The following is a 27,342-nucleotide window of genomic DNA, read 5'->3' as shown; positions in this document are numbered from 1 at the left end:
AGGAACACAGATTTAATAAAAATGATGGCATGGTCCATTACTGCTTTTCTTTCATAGCTTCCAGTCTACCAAGAAAGAGAACATTTACTTAATTCACTTGGGTAAAGTAGTTCTATTGTGCCAAACAAAAGCCAGGAATGTGTATTAATAGGGGAAAAGGCGAATGATGTCTTTTCTGATTGCTAGCATAATGCAAAAGTGAAGTCATGCCATAATCAACAGATCTGATGTAGAATGGTTCCTGTTGAGTAACTGTGCCCAATAAGAGTCTGTCGATTGGATTTATTATCAAATTGTCACTAGCAAGCATGTGTTTTGCATATGCAGTATGCTCTAATAGAGTCTACTAGAACAGACTCTAAAGGAATTAAAGAGCAGGGGCAAAATGTTCTCCTGTGGGACTACCAGACGTATTTTCCACAGCTCAGCTGTGTTTTGCTGAAGGTCTTGAGACTTTATACACCAACATCTCAGCTGAATGCAACTACTACTGGGAGTCATGACTGGACTTCAAGGAACCAGAGGCCAAAAAGACTTACTGATAAACAAGATGTTATCTCATGGTATCAGGGAAAAATAAATAAATAAAAAAAATAAAGAGTTCAAGTTTAAGCAAGCTGATTCTGCCAGACAGGTGAAATAGCCAATGCATTGCAACTGAGTTTTCAAAAAAGCTGATTACGAAACGCTGTTCAAAGACAAAAGTACTCTCTTCTGTTCACTTCTGTGATATGAAATAAGATACTTGCAAGTCAGTTGAGAACACTAACAGCCTACTAGCATTACCCAGTCCCCAAATGCACTTCAAATGGATGCCAAGCTACTGGAAAAATTTTATACAGACCAATGAACCAAAACTTTAATCAATGCATATAAATGGAAATTTTATTTTTTTACTACTCTGAAAGGAAAAAAAAAAATAAATCAGTTATTTGCCAGCGATAGGGGCCTGCAAATTTTGGAAGCAGTAAATTAAAAACCCAGGAATAATCATAGATTAGATATGTTACAGAATACTTGAGCATCTTGGGTCTCTTTATAGAAAATATTTGCTAGGCCATGAGTTCATTTATGAAAAGATAATGACCCAGGAAATGCTTTCCTTAATTGCAATGAAGCTGTTTAAGAAAGTGTCTGGGGAACTAATTAGAAAAGTTTCCTCTGTAGAGGACCTGGCTTTAAACTCAATAAGCAATTTTTAGAGAACTCAAGACAGAACACTGTTTAAATGCAGTAAAGAACATTTCTCCAAGGTGCCGCAATGCTTTGCGGACACGGAGGTGGGCAGTGGACTCCTCCCAGCAGCAAAGGAGCACCAGCACGGCTGCGCTCTTGCGCCGGCGAGTGGCTCAGGACGGCTCAGCAAACCCTTTTATATCCCACCGCCTCAGCCTTGGAAGGCATTCAAAAATAGACAAATAGGAGAAGCGCTATCTCCAAGCTACAGTGAGAATTTCTAACCGGACTGTAGTTGCAAACCACTCACATGTTTGCCAAGACAAGTGTAACGCCCCCGGTCAACGCAACAGGTGCTCGGTAGGCAGGAAAATCGCTCAGCTGGTATCATCACACGCTTCCGCCACGTGTCGTCCTTTCTTTGTGTACCTAACCATCTGTAAACCCATCATCTGCAAGGTCAAAAGGACAGCTACATACGTATTTTTTAATATATGCACACACACTTTTCAAAGCAAGAAGCTGGTAATTTCTTAGAATTGCCATGTTTGTAGAGCAGCATGGTAGTTCAGGAGCCTACACAGCAAGCTAGTTCTCATGGGGGAAGCTGGCATGAGGACTTGCAATACTATCACCTTCTCTTCAGTGAATGTTTTCACTGTTGTGTAAGCAACATCCTCATTTCTTATTGGCAATTCTTTTCATCTTATTTTGCTGCACCCCTGTTAGGTGTTTTTCCTCAAGCTCCAGCTCCTAGTCTCATATGCTTAGATAATAATGAAACTTTTTAACTCAAAAGAAAAATACTTAGTTCTCAAGCTTTTCTTGTAAGCATCACAAGAAACTAAAGATTTAATAACTAGAAAGTAAACTAAAAAAAAAAAAAAACATTTTTAAACCATCAACCTCATGATGTTCAAAGAGATCTCTTGATTTGCTAAAAATTTTGGCCTGGCGATTTTATATTATTTTGCTGTTTTAAAATGTTGCAGAATATAAAATCAGTCATACCATATAGGCAGAAGAACATTATTTAAAAATATTCACAGTAACAGCTTCCCAAACTAAATGACAGATGGCAAGCGGGTTCTGCGCTAGCGACAGAACTAAAGCGAGTGTTGACATCCCTTTACTTCCACAAGGACCTGACGCTATACTACCAGCAGCAGGATTGAAATTGCAACACAACACAAGACTTTGTTTTTCAAACTCAGGAGATTTGGGTTTACCAACTGGTTTGCTTAACAGAAGTGGCACAACTCTGCATAATTTGCACTCTCTGTTCGAGAGACCCAGAACTGCCCTTAGCAGGGGCTGCTATAGGTCAGTAGTGAGATGGATTAACAGAGGCATACATAAAATTCACAGAGCGTCTGCCCATCCTCAGCCTCTATCCAGCTTCCACAAACACCTCAAGGTCTGAAAACTCACCAAATTAAAATATTCCATATTGCTACACTTTTAATAACTTGTGAAATATTATGCCACCGGAAACTTTGGAATGGATCAGAAAAAAAGCAAAGCAAGCAAACAAACAAAACCAATGCACAAAAACATCACCACATCTATTGTCTATCCCAGCATCGAAAATAGGACTGATTTACTTTTACACAAGGCTAGAGTTTCAAAATTAAGTAAGTCTGTTTTACAACTTATTTACTTTCTACAAGATCCATTTCCCCTTGAAGCACACTGTGCATGCCCTCCTAATGTGAACAGTTTACAGTCTGTGATCAGGCACAGATCTACTTGGCTCGATTTTTTTTTCTCTCAAAATGGCAATTCTGAGTATCATAAATAACATAGCACAGTTACTGCAATTTGAGCTTATTCCCAATAAATAAAATTAATTATTAACTAAATTGCTTTCCATGAAGCTTGGCCGTTTTCCTCACTAGCTTATGATTTTACGTGGACTTGTTTCATGTTGAAGTCACTATCAAATTTTGCCATCCCAAATATATTAAGAAAAATAGTAATTAATTAATACAGAATGAAAATGAATGAATTTGTATGATCACAAATATGCATTAATCCTCACAGAATGTGTGCAAAAAAAATAAAGTTTGAAGTTATAAAAATGTATTGTCTAATGTACTTTCTCAGTTGTACCTATTACACTCTATAAAGTTTTGTTTAGCAGAGCAGAAGCCTCCTACTCCTCAAGTCCCAATTCATCAGGATACATAAGGATGCTGGTCAACTTAAGCAGATGAGTAGCACCATTGACTTAAAGCACAAGGCAGGATAAACTCCTTGTGGGAGATGCGAAGCAGCACTTTATCGTGCCATTCCAATTATCTCCAACACTTACAATAAGCCTGCAGTTATCACACTTTCGTTGCACAAATAAACACTCAATTTATAAAATAGGTCATGGTAAGATTTAAGTTTTGGTCTAAAACCATCTGGGCAAATGGAGAAATGAAATTGTATGAGCTACACGGTGGGCTAACGTAGATGCAGATTTGCTGTTGTTGTTTTTGTTTGTTTTTTACCATAAACCCACTGCAACCCTAATGAAAGCTTATCTGCATCCCCAGTTTTTGTATCATAAAAATGAACACATCATTGCTAACAACAGGTTTCTTGACAAGAAAAACGTCTCACTGAAATATTAAAATTATAAACAGAGTCTCTATAGTTCCCCTCATCATGTTGGGCACATTTCCCTCCTAAGGCAAACACTCCTATTCAACAAATCAAGTCGCGCATGGTTTGAAAAAATATACATAAAATAAAGAATATGCAGTCGAAGTGTTTGTCTCCTACACATTACTGTGATTCATAGCTTTTATTTATTAAAAAAAAAATCCCACAGGTGGGATTTAAGACTTTTAGTCATTCTGCCGTGCTCATCTTCTCAGGTCCTAGTGAAATGCTCAAAATAAGATGAGCTCCTGATTAAACCAGGAAGTAAATCTGTATGCACGCAATTAAAGTGTCTGCAAGGGCAGATGCAGATGACAGTAATTCATACTCTAAGAAATGGGCTTGTGTATTTGGCAGATTAACTGTTCTGTATTCCATTGCTATGAGGTATGGAAACTGTACTGCGAAAGAGCCATTACTCATTCCCCCTGCGCGAAGCACGTAGGTCTGTCGGAGCGAGCCAGCCTGGAGAGGGTGGGGGACACGGCTCCGAAGAGAAGAGTCGACGCGCTCAAGTTCAACGCTTCTCCTGAATGGTGCCTTTTATTTAATTTCCCCTACTTTTTAAATTAGCAAATATAGTAGACCCAGAAGGGAAATGCATGGTGGGGGGGGGGGGGGGGGGAAGGAGGCGAGGGAGAGGGAAAACGCAAAAGCAGCCAAAACTCTCCAACTTGTTCATTAGGGGTTTTGTGTTTGAACATCTGAATGAATCATGTGTCTGTTTTTCATTATTCTCCATATGTGATTGTTCCCTGCTTTGTTCAGTCATTTCTGGCCATTTTGTCATGACTGTGCTTATTTTGTTTTATATATTGTTCTATTACAGAGGGATTGCTGCTCCTACGGTGCCTCACGTAGCATTTATGCCACCAAGAAAGAACAATCTTAAAATGAGAGGTTACATCAAAAGGTTTCCCTAGTGAACTCTCTTGAGGCATAGATGATTTCTTTAGACGCGACTGCTGAAAAATCCTCAGATAACACTATTCCTTAGCACAGCAGGGGTACAGTGAGTACCCTTTTAAAAATCTTTTTTTGCTTGCAGAATAAATTTTAAAATTAGTTTCAGAATGTTTTCCTCATTTTTGGAAGAGGAAACCTAAACAGTAGCCTGTCTTAGGACCTGCACAAGTAAAAATGTGTTGTTTGAAATCATTTCTTTGCTCTATTAACCATTTTACATTTTTAGGTTTACTCCATAGCTTGGACAAAACACAAATGATGCCAAAATGTAATTGGAAATCTCCATTTACACAGTAACTTCTTTATCACCTGTTTGAATTTAATCCCTCCTGCTGCACCCTGCAAATATCACAGGATGATGCGTCCATTTAACGGAAAATCTCCTACTTTGTGGAAGATGAGTGAGATCCAGGAGACTGGAAAGGAGCACAGAAAATGTCTGGGTTTTGTTTTGTTTTGTTTTGTTTTTTAAGGTGGAAGGAATGTAGGTCCCAGTGAATTAGAGCCACTTTAACCCAATTTCAACTTCTGGAAAAATATTAGAACAAATAGTCATCTAAATCCATCCACAGACCCTAGAAGATAACTGGCGATTAGTAACACCCGGCATGGATTTATCAAGAACAATTAATGTCAAATCGTCCTTGCTTCTAGAAGCAGATAGCTAGTCTTGCGCATAGGAAAGTGCTACACACTTTGGTAAGACTTTGGCTGTCCCTCATAGCACAAACAGGTGGGAGAAATACAATCCAGCTAAAACTGCAGTGACGTCGGTGCCAAATTGATTGGCACATCCAATTTAAAAAGAAGCTCTCTGTGGCTCACTGTCAGAGTATCTGGTGTACCGACAGGGTTTCCTCAAAAGTCCTTCCCAGGCCTGATATTATCCAGCCTTTTCAAAATTATCTTGTCCAGCGGATTAGAGAAATCATTTATTAACTGTGAAGAGGGATACTAAAGAGCTAGGTGCTGCAGGCACTCTGGAGACTTAAGATTTGAGAATAATCTTAGCAAATTAAGGAATAGCCTGGAAAAAAAATCAAAAAAAAAAAAAAAAAAGGATAAAATTCAACACAGACAAATGAAAAGTACTAGCCTGAGGAGGGAATAATCAACAGCACAAAGCCCAGCGCGCAGTAAGGAATGCCTGGCTGGCGGCAGCGCTAGCAAAAGCGGCTGGAGTCGGGGGCTGCGGAGCCTCTCCGCACAGGAGAACAGGGCCGTTCCCACACAACACCCCGCATCGCAAAAAAGCATATATACCTTTTATTTAGAGATATATAACATAAACACACACACACATGCATTATATGTATATAAACAAGAGAGCTGCACAGAGGACAAATGAAATTACCTTTCGACACTATTGCCCAGGGTACAGTTTAGGCTGCCTGACAGTCTGTGCCCGGTCTAAGCACTCAAGAAAGAAGTGAGCTAATTAGAGAGACCAGTGGAATGCAATATGAGCACGAAACCTGAAACAAAGTACCTCTAAGGAAGGAGGAAAACGACTACTGTTTAGTCTAAAGAAAAGGCACGACAGACACATAACAGTCTTCAAATACATGCAAGTTTGCTGCAGAGAGGAAAGGAATAAACTGTTCTGCATGTCCACTGGGGATAAGACAAGAAGCAATAGGCTTAAATTGCATCAGGGGAGATTTAGGTTAGACATTAGGAAACACTTTATTATAGTGAGGATAGTGAACACTCTAATGGATTGCCTAAGGAGTTTGTGGAATCTCCATCTTTGGAGGCTTTTGGGAACCGGTTAGACAAACATCTGTCGGGAGCCGTTTAGGTAGAGTTGATCCTGGCCTGAGGCAGGGGAAAGGACCGGACGACCGCTCGAGGTCCAGTTCTGACTTCTACAAAATTTTTTTTTTTTTTAATTTTATTTTTTGGCAAACTTGCTGAAGAGGAAGGAAATTGCACCCAGCATTTAAAGAAGCAATATATCCATTCTTTTTATGCCATGAAGCATACTGTTAATAAATCCAATTATGTTTATGATCTTTTAATGGTACTACTTATGTCATAAAGATCCATCTTTGGAAATACAAATAAATATATCTCTCTGCCCTACAGTATAATAACACAGCATGAAAAAAACTTTTAAACGTTCCAACTCACTGTTATATAGCCCCTACTACAGTAATATCTAAATAAACTACAATATCAATGGCACCAAACCCAGATCTTTTTCTGAATTCTCTCATTCATATTCTTTACACTCTTTTCACTTCACATTTTTCTATTTTGCAAACAAATCCATTCCTTATGTTATTTACTACAGGCAATGGGAATGGAAAGAAGTTCTAATCACACGGCACCATGTTTGTTGGAGTAGTTAGGGAGACAAATAAAATGTAGGGTTTTTTTTAAAAAAATAACAGGGATAACCATCAAGCACACTTTCCCCAGATTCACTCCACCAAGCTTCAGGCGCTCATCTGAAACATCTAAGTTGAAAGCATAGTTGCTTTAGATGACCCAGATCATCGAAGATAAATATGTTTCTCTTACAGTTTTCCTATAATTAGTCAGTATGCTTTCAAGCCCAGTTGGAGTCCACCCCATCCTCTTGATCGGTATTGCTCATTTCAAGTAGCCAAATTAAAAAAAAAAAAAAAGATAAAAAAATGATGGAACTAACACCTGAGAGAAAAATGGAGTACCCCTCAGTTTTCTGTGGTGGTGGGAAAAGGAGGGAAGACCTACGCGTTTCTGCCCCCAAACAGAAGTCTTAGCTGGAGTGCAAGATGGTAAAGAGCCATTTTACCCTGGAGTTACCAAGGTAACACCAAATTATCCTATGACAGAATTCCCATTTCTCATCTCTCCCATCCAACAATTCTGTCCTTTCCAGCGCTTCTGATCCTAAGCACCCAGCTCTTCCCTGCCTAGGAGCCCCATCTCCTAACCGCTGTGACCCCAAAGCCCTTCTTAACCCTCAGTGCTCCAGCAAATGAATGCTGTTGCTGGCAAGCAAGAGGCGAAGGCACACACTTTCACAAACAGCAAGAACATCTTTGCTACTGCTGCCAGGATTTTGCCACTTCTCACACAATTTGCCCTTTTCCACAAATGTCTTTCACTGCTGCTTCTCCTCACATCCTGTCTTCCACTGGTGAGATATTCCTATACTACAATATTTTTCTTTATACAAAACCATACAGAAATACCATCCAGAAGGTGTTTCTTCGGAGAAGGATCCACTTTAGTAGGGACTATTACTCCAGAAAGATAGAGTGTATCAATGGTGTGATGTTAGAGAGTCATTTTAAAACAGAGCTCCCACAGAATGATAGCTCTTCAAACTGGTAAACAAATAGTAATTCCACACTTGAAATATGTCTACGTATCTTATTATTTATCTTGACAGATACAGCTAAATGGATACACACACACACAAGTATCTAACATGCTATATTTCACTAAAGAAATGTTTTGATACATTAGCAAAGAACTGAAAAAGTGAAATTGTAAGAGGAGTCGTTTTCGTATCTTGGTATCACAAGTTGCAAATCTATTTGTATTACAGGGAATATTTTCTTCCTCCAACAGTGTAGGCCATGAAATCACAAGACAAAAAAAATAAACCAGGTTTTGTTTGGGAGAAAGTTTTCCCAAAGGTTTTTTGTTTTTATATAGGAAATCAATTTGCATCACTGATGATATCGTTCAAATCAGACGGCACTATGTGGTTAGAAGGTAATTTACTTTTCTGCCAAAGCAATTTGATACTTGTTCTGATTTGTGATTTTCATTTTGTTTGTTAATGAAAAAAATTAATGAGAAATGTTACTGGAAACACAACTCAAAGCACTGGCATTATTAAATATGTTTGCAATATACCGTACATTATGCTGATTGCACAGTTGGAGCCAAAACCTTGGCAGTCAAGCCACCAGTCAATCATTCAAACAGACAATGAACTCACAGAGAGGACTTTTTGCACATACCTTTGCACTGATTTGTGTTTTTGTCAAGAATTGCCTTTGTAGATACAATTTTCCCATACCTGAAAAGAAAACAAAAACCAGAAATTCATGTTATTATAACTACATACATTGATATTATTTTTACACACACACACATACACAAGCATACAAGGGAGAGATCTAGTGTTCTCAAAGAAAGTTTGCCTGATACTCCTGGAGAGGTTCTTTCTGCCACTTCAGTTCAACAAACACCATTAGAGTTCATCTGAAAAGCCCTGGTCACTTGCCATACCCTGTCCACCTCTATCACTGCACTAAGACTCCTGGCATAAATGCCAATTATAAAAGAGATTTTAGGACGCCAGTACTGCTAAAAACATTGCTTTGGTTAAGTAAATTAGCCTTACTTAAGAATGTATTTTTAATTCTGAGCTGCCAAATAAGGTTCATCTTAATATGGACCAGATTCCTCCAGGATTAACACAAAAAGAAAAGAAAAAAAAAGGGGGGGGGGGGGAAGATACGATTGTTTGTTTACATGCATGCACAGACACACTCGAGTTCTACTTTAGATAAACAGAAGCTTTTGAGTATTATATGCATCTGCTAACTCTTTCCAAAATGAATACTGGTACTTATTTCAACACATGTTACGGCCCATAGATAATGAAGTACTGTACAGCAAATCTATAGCATCAACATGCTGAAGGGGCAATTTGGATGCCATTGGGCAGCTACAACTTGTTGCATCAAGCAACTAGACCAAGTCTTCATGTTACAGAGATTAAGACTAAAAACGTAGATTTAGCAGTCAGTGTCACTTAATTTTGATAAAAATCACAGAACGCTATTTAAAGCTGAATACAAGAATACAAGATTCTGCCTAGAGTATTGGCTTTTTGAGGGGAAGCTATTCCCATGAAACACAGGTTTTGCCATTACTTAAGAGGCTGTGAGTCTCCATCCTTGGAGATATTCAAAACCTGACTGGACATAGGCAACCTGCTCTAGGTCATTCTAATTGACCAGGGGGGTTGGACCAGACAATCTCCAGAGTCCCCCTCCAACCCCAACTGTTCTGTGATTCCATATTACTACAGAAGACAACAATAAAATCACACCTCCTAATGCCAAAGCAGCGTAGCAGATTATTTTGCATAGGTGAATCAACAGCACACAGACTATAAACCACCTAGGATATGTCAGACCAATTTTTATTTGGTTAATCTTTATTAATATCAGTACAAATTTGGTGCTTGTGACTTTTCCCTAAAGTCTAGCAACAACCAAGATATGGAAGACCTTGCTGCAACTCCCATCTCTGCCTCAGGAGGAAAGCTGAACCCATATATCCTGCTATATAGAAAAGGATGTCAATCCGATACCAGCACTCATTTGCTAAATGGCTCCTTTGGGTATTAGTCTGGGCTCTAATGAACACTTAAATATCTCATGAAAGAGAAGGAAGCAGCAACAGGAGAGACTGGGTCAGCCTGCCTCAAACAATTTGCAGTGCCAGGAAAGAAAACTTAAGACAATTTCATGCCCTGGTAGACAAAAGTTCTCAGCTGGTTTCCACATGGTAGGTCACACATTTCCACTTAGCTTTAGAGAAAGTCCACTATCTTTTTCTTTTTTTAACCAATTTTTGCAAAAAATGCAAAATGAGACCTTCCGTTTTCACTATTTTTTCTTTCTTTAAAAACCAATAGAAGCTTTCATTCTGAGGAGGAAATTTTCATTTTTTATTTCAGATGGAAAACAGTCTTCTGAGTAATGAGGAGGGCAAACGGAACTAAAAACATTACTGGTTTGTGCAACATATGTTGAACCCCAATTAAGCTATTTTTCAGGAACAAAAACGGTGCACATGATTTTTCTCCCTTGCTCTCTAGATAGGTGGGATGCTGTGCTCCAAAAGCAGGTGTAACTCCATCATGCAATCCACTGTGATGGGTACACAGGCAGGTAGCTGAGGCTCTGTTTTGCCAGGGCTGGCTATACATCAAAAACACACAGAGCAGATAAAATGTTCGCCATGAGACTGCATGCTTTTCTAACCTCCTAACCTCAAGTGTTTCAGGAATTGGGGCCTTTATACCCACTTACGCTCATTTTGCTTAGTTAAATAATTCTTCAGGATAATACCTGAAGTTGACTTTGGCCTCAAAGACGTTGGAGCATAGATCCTAAGAAGGCATAGCCAACCCCTCTGCCAGGATGATTTATGACTATTCTCTGGGCCAAATTGCCCAGGAGGAAATTTGGCTCTTGCAGTGGCTCTTCATTTATTCGATTTATTTAGATTTGAAATCAAATGCATGAAAAACATGCAAAAACATGCCTATCTTGTACAGTAAAGGGCCTCTGACAGATACATGGAAAAAGAATCCAACAAAAATCAGCAGCTAACCCACAACAACCTCAAACAAAACCCAACGCCTACCTAAGCTTCCGCCAACAAAAACTAATACCCAGCCTCCATTTTAGCTGGGCCACTCCTAATGAATTGATACGTTGTTTCATCCAAGTCATGTGAGAACCAACAGTTACCACCTCTTGCCAGGAAAGACAGACACTTGTGGTACTGCTTTTATTACAGACTTCCCAGAGTTACTTGCTGCGTACTGTGATCCTGCAAACACTTAAGCTACTTGAGAGATTTTAGTCATAGAAGTAATTCTGTTCACTTCTAAAGAGGCTTCCTCGAGCACATAAAGTTACTTGCACACCTAAGTGTTTGCAATAACAGACATCTGAGCAGTAAAAGGTGCCACAATAACACACAGCTATAGGCAATTAGCTGTATGTAGGCCTTTCACTTTGATCTATGGCTACAAACTTTGAGCTCTACCACAAGAAAGTAATTAGAATTAATTTGAAGAGTTTTCCTAAATATTTCAAGTAATTACTTTACAGTAATCAGAACATCAGCTGTAATGAAGAATGTTAACTTGCATGGTGCATGCAATCAGGCAGGTAGTTCGTTCCTACAAATACATTTCTTTCCTGCACATGTGGAGAGCGATATAAAGTTACGCTTCCTTTTCAGCATTGCTTGGCTTTCCCTTTGTGAGCTTTGTAAGTGCAATCTGATCCACCCTGAAATTCCAAAAATGTGTTCTTCAGTGACAATGCTCACAGAAATAAGAATAAAATGTTGCTTCAGAGCTGGCCTCTTACTCTCTTGTATTTAAATGGCAACCACTATAAAATCCAACAGTCTTCACCTCTGCTCTACAAAGTATTGACATTATTAATGTCAGAACTACTAGGCATGGTTTGCATGACATGAGAAAACATAAGCACTATCTAATTTCCCCCTGAATTATGGTGCATGGAGGTATCTTTCAAAGATTTTGAATCAAAAGCTCTGGCCAGAAAAAGATAATTGTGGAATTGAATTGAGATGATCTCAATACCTTATTACCAACCCTTCAATGTAATGACTGTATCATTAAGGTAATCCTACTGCATTACAGTATCAGAGAGAATAGATGTTACAAACCCATGAGATGGCTACCTCAGCAATATGTCTACTGAAAATCTGAGCTGGAATTTCTAGTCAGAGGCTTTCCAGACTAATGTGTTGTTTTTTGCTACATTCTCCCCACACAGTTATTTAAAAGTATAGTAAAGCACAAATAAATTTTACTTGCTTATTTTTAGTCCTTTTAATCCCTCATAGTCAATAATGTTTTTAATGCTTTTCTGTGTAACAGTTTTCACTTAAAACCAGTTGATCACAGGGGCCCACAAGAGTACGCCTGCACCCCCCCCCCCAAAAAAAAAAAAAAAAAAAAAAAAAAGGCAACTTCTAGGGTGGAAGATCTCTCAGGAAATTAAATTAAAACACATTCATGGCCCCAGAAAGTAACATATTGCCAGAAACCTGTAGAGTCTATCAGAGGACTATTGTCACATGTTGGCCCTATTTTAACATCAGGCAGCTCTGCTGACTGCTGCTAGAAACAAAATCCTGGTCCGAACCAGCCCAGCCATTCCTACATGCAAAGAAAACACCACTTTGGGGGAGGAAATAGCTTCTTAGGAACATTAGTATTTCTACCATTTCTTGTGTATGTCAATTTGGGGTGAAGCTTTTCCAGTTATTTGATATCCACTTTTAAAATGATAAAGCTCATTTTAAAACACTTTCCCTACAAATGACAGTAACACGTAGCACGGCGCGCTGAGCGTACAAATGAAGGGTGATGAAGTAGTGCTGATTCCCCTGATCCCCAGAATTTTGGTGTCTCAAACACGCAGAATTTGAGCGAGCGCAGCTGACCCATTCCTGCTCCTGCCTGGCCAGACGCAGGGGAAGGCGAGTGGGTCAAGGAAGACACTGGGACTCTCCTAGAGGACCAGTCCAGAAGGCAGAAGGTCCCCTGCCAGCCACCACGTCCTGAGTGGCAGTCACACAAGGGACAGCTGGTCTAAGAGAGCCACAGGGTCAAAAAAGAAATTTCTTGGGAGGCTAGAGCCACTTGAGCTTTTTACCTTTTTGGTGCCATTAGAAAATTAAAGGCTGGAATAGGTGCATTTTATTCCATCCTTCAGGCTGGCCATGACAAGTCTTGTAATGCAAAACGGCCGTCAGGTCAGATGAGCCACGTCACCACTCGCCTGACTCCATACTACCCGGACATGGCAATTCTCATATATCCAAGCATCATGGTAAGGGGCAAAGACAGGTATGAAACACAGCGTTAACCAGAATGAGGGAATTGCTTATATGTTTTAAATAAAGTCAAAACCTGGAATTCAAATCCAGGTAACTTGTTCACAGAATTCTTTCTTGCTTGTTTAAACAAATGGAGTTGCCATGTAATTTCCAAGCTTAGAGTTTAATACTTGTATCCCAAGCATTCAAGTTCACTCGGGGCCTTATGCATTGCTCAGAGCATAATTCGTCCTACTGAAAACAGCCTGCATTTCTATGCATTTAGGTAATATATACTTTTATCTCTGGAACTTCTGTACTGGAATGAATTATGACCAGAAGTAATTGGATTTAGATAAGCAACTTTGAGGCTCTTTCATTCTTCTGAATTAATATATGAAGAGCATAACTGTGTTTATTTTAAGAGCAGACTCTATTAGGAAAATCACGGATTTATGAAATTTTATTCTGAGAGGTGTTGTCCTGACAGATACACTGCCAAGTGAACTTAAGCCATCCAAATATGCACAAAAGGGAAAGTCACTCAGAAAGAAAGTTCTGATTTGCATGATCATTTCTGGGCATTTTGTCTATCACATGACATATTCAATGCTTGTACTTTTTCCTCCACAATAAAACACTTAATGTTCTATCCATTAAAAAAGGTTGAGCTGGTTTGTTGTCATTATTCTGTGTATTATTTTAATTTAAAAATTTGAAGGTGAAAATCAAATTCTCTTTTCATTCATGTAGAGATACTAGAACAAAATGTATACCCCTCAGAGCATCTTTTGTTTTCACAGACCTGTACATGGCTTGTGTAGCAAAGAGAGGTAGTTGCAGGGAACCTGCTGTTTATTGGATTAATAAAACTGCGCTTCTGCCCAAGACAGTAAGAGTTGAACATTCAATTGTTCCTGTCTTCTCCACTTACTTCAGTCTGGATGTCCACTTTACAGAAATCATTTTTTCTTGGAATATAATACAAGCCAATACAGTAATTTAAAATAACAATTTGTCCAAGTTTTCACGAATACCACAGGAAGGGGGGTGGGGAGGGGGAAAGACCGAACTCTTAAATCCTTCGATTGTACGTCCAAAACTGACCCTGGACTTCCAAAGGGGCTACTTGGTCACTACTACCGAAATCCATAAGGGATGGAGATGCTCAGTGATTTTGAAGCTCAGGCCATATATTTCAGTTCTTAGCGCTGTAGTGAGGAGTCAGTAATGAATACTGCAGCACCTATGAGGAGCGAATTTTCAAGAGACTGATTAACTAGTGAAAGAATGCGTTCATATTCAAGACTATCCTCTGGTACTGATTTTTACTGCTACGGAAGACCGAAGTGATTTGGTTTATATATGGGCTTATCTTATTCACCATCACCCCACATCCAATAGAAACTGCACTTTTTATAAGTACGAGACGAAAAAAGCTACATTAAAAATATAAGTTAATTATATGTACATATCTAGGAACACTATTATTACTTTAGACAAATAGAAGGCAAGATCAAGCAATTCCCCTGCATAACAGCTCCACGTTCAGGAGAAAAGAACCTGAAAGGTTATTTCAGAATATGGGTCTTGCCATTTACATTACACTACATTCACAGATCATATTCATAAATCCTTCTTTTCAGGAGAAAATGCAAGCACGGTTCAGCTCAAATCACAGGTTTCTAATCCAGTGCTGGAGCAGCTGTGATCCTTTTCATGTTCTTTTAGTAAAGAACATTGAAAACTAGTACTTTTAGTGAAATTCACTTGTAAAATTTCTACAACTTAGGATGGAGAGTACTGCAAATGGACCTCTTAAAATGTGCACAAAAATACCTACAACCAAAATACCACTCCATTCTTCTCAGTGTCCCTAAAATACTCAGCTATTAAAGCACAGGAACGCATGTCCTACATACAAATTAGAAATATATTTGTAAGCCGGTAACAGATATTTATGGAGAAATAGAGTCATATTTCCTATTCAAACTCATCTGTACTCACATTTCTAAATGCTATATGTGCACCCACCTCTGGAAAAACAGTCCCATATGAAAGTTCATTGGTTCTGAAGACTTATTGTAATTGCTTTGAGATTTGGGGAAACTAAGTCAGTGTACATGAAATTACAGTGAATCAAATTCGAACGGATAGTAAATTTCCAGAAATATAAAACAATCGAACTTTCAGACCTGCATGAAGTATATCACTTCAGTAGCTTAAAGGTAATGCTTCCCATAGCTTTGTTTCTTCCCTTGCCAAAATACAGATCTTTTGCCTGAATGTAAATGAAATTAGGTAGCTTGATCCAACAGTTGCAGAAATCAAAGGTAGTTTTTCATTGCCTTCAGTAAGTACAAGATCAAATCCTACTTACAGCACACAGGAGGTTACAGATTTGTCACAGTCTTGATACCGAAGACAGAATAAAATGCCACTTGCCTCCCCATAAAAGTCTGACATTTTTACAGTGTTTTTTCCACAGCTTTTTACTATCAAGCAAGATATTTGGTTCTTAGTTGCCATTTTCATTCTAAATGTTGTCTGTTTTGAATTAGTGCTATATATTATATGTTTGACTTGAAGCTATTTAAGACTATTTAAAGCATGATTACATTATTGTATATCATATTTAAATTAAAATTCAGATGTTAATATTTTTGCTTTGATAGAAAGCTATGTTTTTCCCTCACAGTTCTGCCATAACAAATAACCAGTGTTAATAATTAATTAGCAAACTATTTTAAAGTTGCTAAATTAAGTATGGAAAACGAAATTCATGCACAAATTAATAACTGTGATTTCGTACAGATTGCTTCAGTCCTTCTTCTGGGCCATCATTAAATCTTCAACTACTAATTATTCCATATCTGCGAGAATTCAAATGTCTTTAAAAAATGCAACTTTTGTTTGCAGACACTCTGTAGCACCACTAGATTTTCCACATAATGATAGGATGCATTATATGGAAGAAAGCTTAGGGAACTGAAACCCTTCACAAAATGAAATGTGGTTTACTGTAGCCTGGCACAAACAGCAATACCACACATACCCTAATTTTCAAAGAACCAGGGGGAAAAAAAGCTATCTTGTTCTACTATAAATACATCACTCGTTAGTGTTAGAGCAAAAAATTAAGCAGATCTTCAAACATGAAGAATCTCCCCTATTCAACAATTTAATTATCTCAGATATTGTGGAAATAAATCCCCCCAACATATCATTCCTGCATGCGAAACTTACTTATTTTGTATGTTCTTGCATGCTGTGCTGTCTTGTATCCTATTTCTCATTCATAGCGTTGCTTGCTTACGGAGGATTCATTGTTAAATTACAGTTGGTATGAACCAGCATGCCAGCATACCGTGATATTAATCTCTAAAGTATTCAATCATTTCACAATGGCCTCATTATTCAAGGGAACTCTGAGCATTCAGTTTGGGCAGATTTTCTGATGTTTCACTAAAACAATTTTCTCTTAAAAGAGTTGTATGACTGCAACATAATGCAAAAAATAGGTATCTCAGTCAGATGGTACCTCTCTAATAACAGCCAACAAGCTAAAAGAAATTAAAAAGAAAAGGGTTTAAAAAGAAAAGCAAGAACTCCAGCTACCACCAGGGACTGTGAACTCAAACTGATAATTTAAAGCTGAAGCATTTTATAGAGTTCACACAGAGGCCATTTGAATCAAATGCATGAGTGAGACTTCTTGAGTTCACAGGGCTCCCATTTCATTATTTACAAATTACAAAATTCCAGGTACTTCAGATGTCTTTGGACACAACTTAGCTTCTGGCAGGACAGTTTCTTAAGATTTTTACATTTCGAAATACATATTTTAGGAACTGTATCACAAAATTGCTTTTCTTTAGTATATTTATTTTAAATCTTTTCTTTTCAGGGCCGGAATATTGGTTATATTCCTTTTCCACATGCTGAACTTTGATACAAGTGGTGCAAAGGAATATATTTTTCTCTGTCTTAAATTTTTAAGGAGAAACAACAAGAGCATGATTTTGAAATTTTATAATTATATGGACAAAAGTGTACAGTTCTTTCCCAGAACTTAGCTAGAACAACTCTGATTTTGACTTCCTTTGACTTTTACTTAATTCCACCAAGTGTGTTTTCAGAAGGTTCTTAGTCCATTTATTCAGGCAACTGTAACACAAAGACAACTTCAGGACAGGGTGTGGAAATGGATTTGTTAAGCTACTTGTCCAAGGTATTTTTGAAATACTCGTGCATATGTCTGACTTTAGGCGTGTAAGAAGCCCCAGTGAACTTAAATGGGACAATTTGTGTTTATCAAGGTAAAAGCACGTTTGCAGGCTCATTAACTTAACATACTTATTTGGTGAGGAAAGTCACCTCTACATCTCAAATCAGGAAATATTCTTACCAAGGACACAAACGTGCATCTTTTCAGTTACTGAGTACTCTGCCTTCCATAGTGCAAGGCTTATAATAACTATGATAATTATTTCTAAGAGGACCAGTCTGTTCTTGTTAGCAACTTACTGCATCTCCCAGGTCAGCGCTGCAACACAGGAATTCTCAAAATTTTTTCTTAAGTGATCAGTTCATCAAAAATAAAGCTCAAACTAGATGAAGCTGTCCGTCCAGCCATATAGGAACATAATTTACAAATCATGTTTTAAATTTTTTAATGTCTTCAAAACACCTTAAAAACTTCTGTGTAAACACAGCCTTTAATGAAGATTCACCCATTACAAAAGCACATTTTTAGGTGTAAAAATGTATTTAGAGCACTGTCTATTATATAAATAATTCATTCATTCATTCTGTCTTGTGGAAATGAAGATGGACATAAGTGAATGTATTAGCCCCAGTGTGTCAGTCTGGTAAATATTTTTGAAGGGGGACAACTCATTAAAACCTGCACTTTGGATCAGCCTCTTGGTTGCCAGAAACATGCTGCCAAGGTTTTGGGTTCCAGGGGCTATGCCAGTTTACCCAACTAAGCAGCTGCCTCTCTATTTTCTGTCTCCGAGTGTTGAAGTGACACTTAAGATGACACTGAGGGGCAAGGAACGTGGTGTTATTAGCGTGTCTCATAGTGCTCTGCTCATCAGGCAACGCTTTGAGAACCAGCAAGCCCTAGATGCAAATCTTGCAGTCAACCACAAACTCCTCCGTCAAGCTTTGGGTCGGCTTCTCTTACTGGACACCTTGGCAGTACATCTCCTAAAGAAGAAAAGCCAGTGTTGGCAATGATGAGCTCCTCTTTGGTTCAATTTGCCTCCAGAAGAAGCCTATATGGAGCAGGAAGTGGTTAGAGCAGCCATGGGATTCACCAAATAAATACACTCTTTAAACATCCCATGTCTTCAGTCCTTAAAAGGACACCTACTTGGTCTCCTCAGATAGGATCCTGGATGGAGACCTATGAAAAAAGACATGCCACGTAACCTATCCCTTCTGAGATAGACACAGACCAATCCACAGAAGGGAACAAGTATTTAAAGATTTTATCATCCTCCTGGGAGATTTTGCCCCAAGAAGAAAGCATTCACCAAAAAAGACAGTGACTACATCTTGAAACTTGATCAGTAACACTGGATTTGGAAGCAAATTAGCTTCAGTCAGGTTTAGGAGCCCTCAAGAACAGTCTTTTGTATACTGCTGACCTCACATACCTTCAAACTCACTAAGTAAATGTGATATAGTACTCAATCCATGTAAAGATTTACATGAAAAACAGACCTTCTGAGTACTGGGCATATTTTGTGAGAGAGAGAACTGTGAATTGTTTGGATAAATCCACAATCTTCTTGTAACTGACAAAAGGAGCACAGCATGCACAACTTCTGTTATTCGCTAATACACCGAAAAGATATTAATTGATATTAATTTCTAATAGCAAAAATAATTAATGAGAAATAAATATGTTTGGGGCTTTTTTTTTTTTTTTTTTTTTTTTTTTTAACTTTGCTTCCATCTCTTGAGCCTTTCTGATATACTCGGGTCATATTTTCATGCCTCTCTTTTCACCCATGAAGGAGAAAAACCTACATTTTTTAAAAAATTGACAGCTAAGATTCCCATCTTATCACATGCCTCAGGATCTAAGGGTTTAAGAAACAAATATTGTGAACTTTGCAATAAAATTCTGAGGGTTGGCAACACCAAGGGCAACATCTTCATCAAATATTTGTGAACATCCTCAGCCAGGGAAAAAGCACTGCTTGGCAGCTGCATGTTTTGTGTCCCAGGAAACAACCTTGCAAAGGAAAAAAATAAATAAAATAACAACAATGAACAAATACATTCTGCTTTCTATTCCCTGCTTTATAAAAAGACCTGGATTTAAAGGTTTATAAAAGCCCCAGTGCTGACACCACTCACTTTACTGCTGCTATCATACACATAAATGGCAAGTTTATCCTACACAGATAAATTATATTTCAGGCAGCTGAAATATAATCTGCCAAAAGTGCTGGGTTTAAAAATTAATAACACAAAATTTACTACGAACACCTGTAGTGGCAAGCAAATTGCTTTTGCACAGCCCATCAGAAGCAACGCGAAAGCACAGAAACAATATAAAAGGGACATATGGTCAATCTTCATGGAGTCAAAGAAACATCCTACTAGAAACAGACCTATAGCCTCCAAATATTTATAAATGCGAGCAACTACTCTGCACAGGATGCAGTGCACACAATGGCCAACTCATAAGCCAAGCATCTGCAGTATCAGGCCATGTATTTACTCATCCCTGAAATATCTTATTCATGCAGCACTTGCACCCTTTTCTCCCACTTACTCAGACAATGGCAGTTTTCTACCCTTTCCCTTTCTGCTGTTCAAGAAAGGAAGTTCTCAAAAGGCCCACATCTTGAACAAGAAGCTAAAGTAAAATAAAAGGTCTGCAACAGCTATTCATTTCCCAGATGCCTCTGCCCTTCGCTTTCTTTGGGCTTGCTCCAGAGACCACTGAGATCAAGAGAAAGACCTATGGATTTCCCCTGTTCTGCAGTTTCTGAAAGCCATTAAATGTTACTCTACATGCAACATTCCATTTTGTAAGACAATTTCCTAAGTTCAAATTTCGGTTTCTTTTTGATTCCCTCATTCTCAGGACAACAGCTCCTTTGTTTAAGCTTCCATGTTTATGGGAATGTTATCTTATCTCTGGGTTAGCCTTTAATACAGAGCATAGTCAGAAAAGAATCATCCTCTTGTTTGAGATTTAAATGTTTATGTATGCTTACGTTTTTAAGATGTGTATATGCATACAAAAATACTTACAAAATCTGAGTAAATTTATTCTTATTAAAGGTGTTCTCCTAACATGATATTTAACACCAGTTATGACTTACTTATCACCTTTCTGAAACAGTTTTTCAAAGACGATTATGAGAGTAGAATCACTGCATCCTAAGCAAGACATTTTTTCTCCAGCTAGTCTGCAAGGGGAGAGCAAGGTTTAAGCAGCAGAAAAGGAGAGAGGGAAGCAAACCATTAAAGAATGGGGGAGAACTTCTATAACCACTGAGCCACCCAGAGTTGAAACAGACACTCACTACCATGGCCAAACTCTGTGATTCAGAGAAGAAATAAAACCTGAAAGAGTGGGGAACGGCAGAAGAAAATGACTGTAGTACAAACTCTCAAGTGCACATAGCGAGGGACACAGGGACAGGTCTATACTGCAGTCACGCCTGGGCCAGCAGGAGAGCATGGAGCTACCTCACTAGTTTTAACCTAGCTCAGGTATCACTGGATGGCCCAGAAGCCTCTGCAATATAGATGTTCCTTGAGGAAGGGAAAAGCACAGCAGTGTTCACAACTTCATCGATTCTGCATGTTTGTGCTCCACCTAAAAGTAAAGAACAAGTGCTTTAAAAAAACTGTCTTGCAAATCCCATTTGTCTGAACCCTAGGCAGTCTTGTCCCTGCAACCCCCACCTCAGACCTTCTCCAGCAGGTCATTCCCTCCCTCATCCCTGAAATCAGCAGGTTTCAGACCTGACCAGTTTTGGCAGTGTAAAAAAAAAAAAAAAAAAAAAAAAAAAAAAAAATCCACCTTGCATAGAAACATTTTGATTTATTTCACATTTTTGAAGCCTTTGTATTTTTAATCCTTGCTCTGCCGATTCTGTCTTGTCTCCCTCCTCCGCTCAGTGGAAATGTGCTACTCTATAACCCCAAGTCTCTGCAGAAAATTGATTTCCCCTAGAATACAGCCATCCTACCATTCTGTGCATGGTCATTAATGACCATCCTGCTCACCACAGAGACAGACACGGTGGCACTCCTCCCTAGCTCCTTAGCACACAGTGGGAAAATTGGAACAACCTACAAGCTTAGCTAACACCTAGAGTTCACCATCTCCAGAAAGTACCATATATATTCCCCAAATGAGCTATTATGGGAGTAAAGTAATCTTCATTGGTTTCTGTCATTCTTTACTTCCACTACATTAGACTAAAACGTCCAAATATCCTCCAAATAATGACCACTGGTAGCTCCTTCTAAGCCAGAGGAAGAAGGGAACGAACTCTAAAAATCAACATTGCAGTGAAAGGTGTGCCTGGAGCTCATGTTGGTATGACCGTGTTAGTTTTAGCTGATTTTACCTCAGCACCAGTATCAGGGTATTCAAGGACAGAATGCATTTCAGCACAGCCAGCAAAACCCGCCTGCGAATGTGGGAAAATATCTGGGTGCTGCACTTCTTGCTGTTTTAGCTGCTTTACAGGCAGTCTGCCTGCCAGCTTCACCATCTCTGTGAGAGCTGTGATCTCGCCTTTGATTGCAGTCAAGCCCCAACCCCAGAGTGACAGACAAATCTTACCTTGGCTCTGATGCCAATGGGTAAAATAAAATGTTTTCACTCCTGAAACAGCTCAGTCCTTCTCTATACACACCCCGTAGATGAACTTTAAATTGACTCCTTGACCCATGGGGTCCTTGCAAAAAACTTGCCCTTATCCCTGCTGGCACAGAAATGAGAAATGGGAGCAGCTGAGCAAGGTAGGGTGCATGACACGTTATCTTCTTCCATTTCCAACTGGGGATTTTTATAGGCGATGGAGCCAACCTTTCTCATTGAGCGATTCTACTTGTTTCAGCAGGATTGAAAGAGGACAAGGATGAATAAGGCCCAAAGATAGGAATAAGGCTAAATTTTTTGGGGGGGTGGAGGGGGAGAGATAATTCAGCTTATTTATTTGAGATAAAGTCAGTAGGACTAAGAGCAGTGTCTTGAAATCAAAAGGCAAATAAAAAACAAAGCCTTTTCAGAGAGCGTTGAACAAAGAAAACTCACAAAGGTGAAAACAACAGCTAAAAATAACTTTAAAGGTTAGTTTTGAAGTTAGGAGAGGGACTTAGCTACTGAATATCAACTTGGTTTTAAAGAAGTCAATAAAGCTAAACCCTAATGCAGCACATTAGAAAAGCTGGAATGGGTAAACTGCCTAAGCCAAAAAATTCATATTTAAACCTCATATTGTCCAGCAATGCTCTGCAAATTGTGCCAGGATTTCTTTGTATAATTCTCACTAATGCTGGCTGATGCTAGACGAGGAAATCCTCCACAGACGAACAGGGCAATTCATCCCATAGTAGGTTCCATAAAATAACACGCTGCATGGAAATTTCCAAACACCTCGGCACAATATGGGTGAGTTAAGGATAAAGTTTCAAGCCTGAACTCTGTAATTTCCTGTCTTTTGCTAGTCTACACAGCTCTTTAATGTTATGTTAATATCATTTTTGTGGGTGTGATTGAATTACCCGCCGCTCTTGATGCCAGCATTAGTGGATTTCTGTGTAATAGGAGAGTATGGTTGATGGCACATACTGTTACTAAGTACCATTAAGCAGCCCAGCTGCAGACCTCCCGATAGCAGGCCGGGAGGGCTCCCTCGACGGGAGGCGGGGAGCGCTTTCCCACCGGCGCGCGGTCCTGTCCCTGAGCCCTCACCGGGGCGTCCCACGAGAGGACCTGCTCCATCAGGTCCCCGCAGCGGAGGCAGCAGCGCCCAGCCCCAGCACGCCTGCCCAGCGCCCGCGCAGCATCGCCGTCACTTGGTGGTCGGGAAGGATAGAGATGTATTCGCCTGGCGACATTTCGCCTCCAGGTGCAGCTTAGGGCTGCTAAATTCTCCACTGAGAGCCTGCTTCACGCACTGGTGACAGCTACTAACTACTGGTGCAATCCTTGCAAAATCCCTTTCAGAAGTCGGCGCGGAGAGATTAACGTGCCACGTGTGCGCGAGCTGAAGCAATCCTAGGACAGCCACCGCAGGGATATTTAGTGCAATATTCTCATCAATACCCTTACACTGCCAACCAACAAATGACTGGCGTTACTATTGTGCAGAAATATTTCTCTTCAAAAGAGAATTGCATTAGGGAAAGAAAACAGGGAAGGAAAAAAAAAGGTAATGGAAATAAGAAAGAGGGAGGACAAGGAATGTAAATCTGTTCCACATAGTTGGCTCAGTGCACACTAAATTGCACTGACAAACAACAACATCCAAGGATCTGCGATGTATTCTAGTCCCACTTTTTTCCACTCTGACCTGCCTCCTCCACACCACAAAATGCCTCTCACGCTGGCCAGCGCGGCGAGAGTTACCCCCCTCCCGCACCGGTGGGGCATTCGGCTGCACACGGGCTTACGTGACAGCAGCTGCGAGTCCCCGCTGCATCAGATAAAAGATCTGGTCTTGCGATTAAAGGGAATTCTGTCTTTATATCAAAGAGCAAAAAAGACAGTCAAGCAAACGCAGGAACCTAACAACAACTACCAACAGATCCATGTTACAGAAAGCCAGGTTCTTCTCACTGCTCACTGAAGATAGTTGATGAAATGCCTAAAAGTTAAATACAATAAAATGTGTGTTTCATTTCTGTTAGTATTTTATAGCTGTATCATTACAGTCTGCCTTCCCCTTCTGTAAGGCCCACAATCACGTCTCTAATTCTTACATTAGGTAATAAGAAAAATCGTGTCATGAGTATATTGCCCTTTTTTATTTAAACCCCACTAATGTCTTGGTCATGTTCCATTCTGTTCCATTGCAGCAACCAGTTTTGTTTTCCATTTACAAGCAATTGCTATGAGCTTATTTTATTCTGAGACTCAACAGACTGCTCCATTTGAATCCTGCAGCTCCTTGAACTGGCTGTGCGATTATGTATGAATTCATTTGTTATGCAGTTCATAAGGCACTTAATAAACTTTATATTGAAATGTTTGTGCTAAGTTACTGTACAGTAATTAAAAAACTTCATAATCATACTCCATTTAATTGACAATCCTAAACCTGGTGTTGATTTAACTAATGTAGAGGGGACAAGAAGCATTGAAGATGACTAGAGAAATTAAGTTCTACAAAATTAAGATAAGGTATGGCTTAGGTCCAAATTCCTTATTATTTTTGATTTCCAGGCTGTTGTAGTTTTCTTGTCAGACGGGCTTTTGTTACTCAAAGCCAAAGGTGAAGCAATCAAAACCTCATAGGTAGAGATAAGAGGTTCTGGTTCTGACACACTTCCAGGACCAGCATACCATGGTCCTTACAGGCTAAATACAGCACCTTGTTCCATTTCTGCTGTGGCAGTGAGGCAGCCCTTGGAGCATCGCTTCTCTGCTCAGGAACATCATCCCGCTCAGGATGTTCCAATTATAAAACTTTCCTCCACTTAAGGACATAAACAAATGGACATGGTTATATAAACTACATATAACAACAAATCTCCATCAACATGGAAAAGAAACAATTTCTAACCTCAAATAATTCATTTTGAAAACATTTAAATAACCCCTGACATCATCTGTAATACTTGATGAAATTATCCAAACACCCTGGCTTATAATCAGAGGCTTGAAGAGCCCCATCTATTTTGATTATTAAAGAAAAATGTCTGAAAGGTGACTTGATTATAGTGCATAAGTATATCTGGAGGAGGACAGGGGGAGAGCGAGAGGATCAAAAAGGTCCTTAATCTGATTACACCAAGAACCAACAAGCAAAAATTCAAGACCAGAAGGCTGATTTGGAAGCAAGTCAGAAATTCTGAACGGAGACCATGGTTAACCAAAGCAACAAACTGTTAAGAACAGTGGGAGGCTTACTACTGCTTCCTATCCTCAAATCCAGAGTGGGTGCTTTTCTGGAATATATTCTTTAGACCCATATAAATTGCTGTATTCAGTCCAGGAGCAAATGAGGGAAATTTAAGGACATGAAACAGCCAGGAAATAATACTAGATCATCCCTTGGACTCTTCTGGATCTTAAATTCCTATGAATCTGTGAATCATTTTATCCCTTTTAGGGATTAGATCCCTACTATAAAGAAGTTAAAAAATTAATGTTCTTCTTGAATCAGTGAATTACAGAAAATAATTGAAGTTTCATAATTGGATTATAATCTCAGGGGTATATGGAAATGCTGAACAGGGAAACTGAAGTGAGGAAAGCATGTCTTTTTTTTTTTCTTTTTTTTAATGTGATCACTAGGCAGTAATAGCCATAAATGCTGCACTTACTACCTATATTGCACTGAAACAATAACATGTCTCTTATCCTGCAATAAATGCTATGTGAACAGACTACTGTGTTTCCATGAAGCTCTCATGCGAAACTGGGCGTCCACTGGCAGAAAGCTTATTTCAGAATAGCACTTCATTAGCCACATTGCCGTTACCTGCATTATTTTTGAGGGGTTGCCCCAGAACTGTGACTAGGTACTTTCCAAATAGTCCAAGAGAATAGACTTTGCTTTCTGTAGCACTCATGAGGGGGACATAAAAAAAAAAAATGCCCAGAGACAGAAAAAACCTTTTCAGATTTCAGTCAGATCAACATCTTTTTAAAATTAAGCTGAAAACATTCCATCTTTTCCTGTCTGTTTTATAATGAGGCAGACATAAAACCTCTGACGTAGTTACAAAAATTCTGAGAAATGCCTTCTCTAGTGAACATCTTTTCTCAAAAAATAAAGTTTTTAATATAAATCTAGCAGCAGTGCTTGTCACACAAGTAATTCTGGGAAGTTACCAAATACTTGGAATGAAGGACATTGCATGCAACATAGCAGGGAGCTCTTGTCGATGCTTGTTTGGAACAGTATGGGAAAGTCTAGCAGTTGAACACAATGACATTTTTGTTTTAGTGCTGATAATATTCAATAGCTTTGCCATCAAAGCTGGCCTGCCACTTCCCCTTTTATAGAAATTACAGCCATGCTCTAAGATTCTTGCCTTTAGTTGGAATCAGTGCCCAGGTTATTCCGGTTTCTGGGGTAGGGGGAAGGGATTGATTGACTTTTTTTAATTGTTTTTTTTAAGCATGACTACTATCGTTTCCTCACAGCATAGCATTAGGACAGCATATTTCTCAAACAGACCAGAAGATTATCTGCATCACACCTTCCAGAGAAAGGCTACAGAAACAGTTCTGCTACACAAACGTCAGAACAGGAACAGTGATCTCCCTCGTCTCCTGAAAGTCTGCAGACTCCTAAACTGTGTCCCAGCTAGAGAACTTCCTTCTCCCTCCTCTGCTCTTTCCGCACGTACACAGCCAGTACTTCTGCTGCTATCCATTTGCAAAACAAGCCTATCGGAATGACTTTGTCCTGCAGAACAAATACCCAAAACTGCAAACAAATCCAGCTTCAAAACAGAAGCAGCAAACATAGCCAGAATTTTCCTTATCACTACTTTAAATTAAAAAAAAAAAAATACCCAAGCTCATTACTCAGCCTCCTCCCTGGAAAGCGGAAACCTAGCACCTTGGTAGGTTGGCAAATTCAGACAGTTGAGATTTTGCAGTCATGAAGGTCCTTGCTTGGAGCAACACCCACATTATAAAATTCAACATTTGGCCAACAGGCACCCAAGAAGCAGAGTCCTCTGCTGGGTCCTCCAGGCGAGTTTTCAGAT

The 27,342-nt window shown here is 39.2% G+C and overlaps 1 protein-coding gene across 8 annotated transcripts in view; it reads right to left on the bottom strand.

The window, feature by feature from the left end:
* The window catches only part of RBMS3 (RNA binding motif single stranded interacting protein 3), a 700,426-nt gene that overhangs the window by 312,260 nt on the left and 360,824 nt on the right, over positions 1-27,342 (bottom strand). For all 8 annotated transcript variants that reach the window (XM_062569353.1, XM_062569354.1, XM_062569352.1 and 5 more), the window contains one exon: positions 8,760-8,818. In XM_062569353.1, the coding sequence (XP_062425337.1) occupies positions 8,760-8,818 (59 nt within the window). The remainder of the gene's footprint in view (positions 1-8,759; positions 8,819-27,342) is intronic.

This window comes from Rhea pennata, chromosome 2 (assembly GCF_028389875.1).
Source record: "Rhea pennata isolate bPtePen1 chromosome 2, bPtePen1.pri, whole genome shotgun sequence".
NCBI classification, from domain to species: Eukaryota; Metazoa; Chordata; class Aves; order Rheiformes; family Rheidae; genus Rhea; species Rhea pennata.
This window is presented reverse-complemented; position numbering and strand designations above follow the sequence as displayed.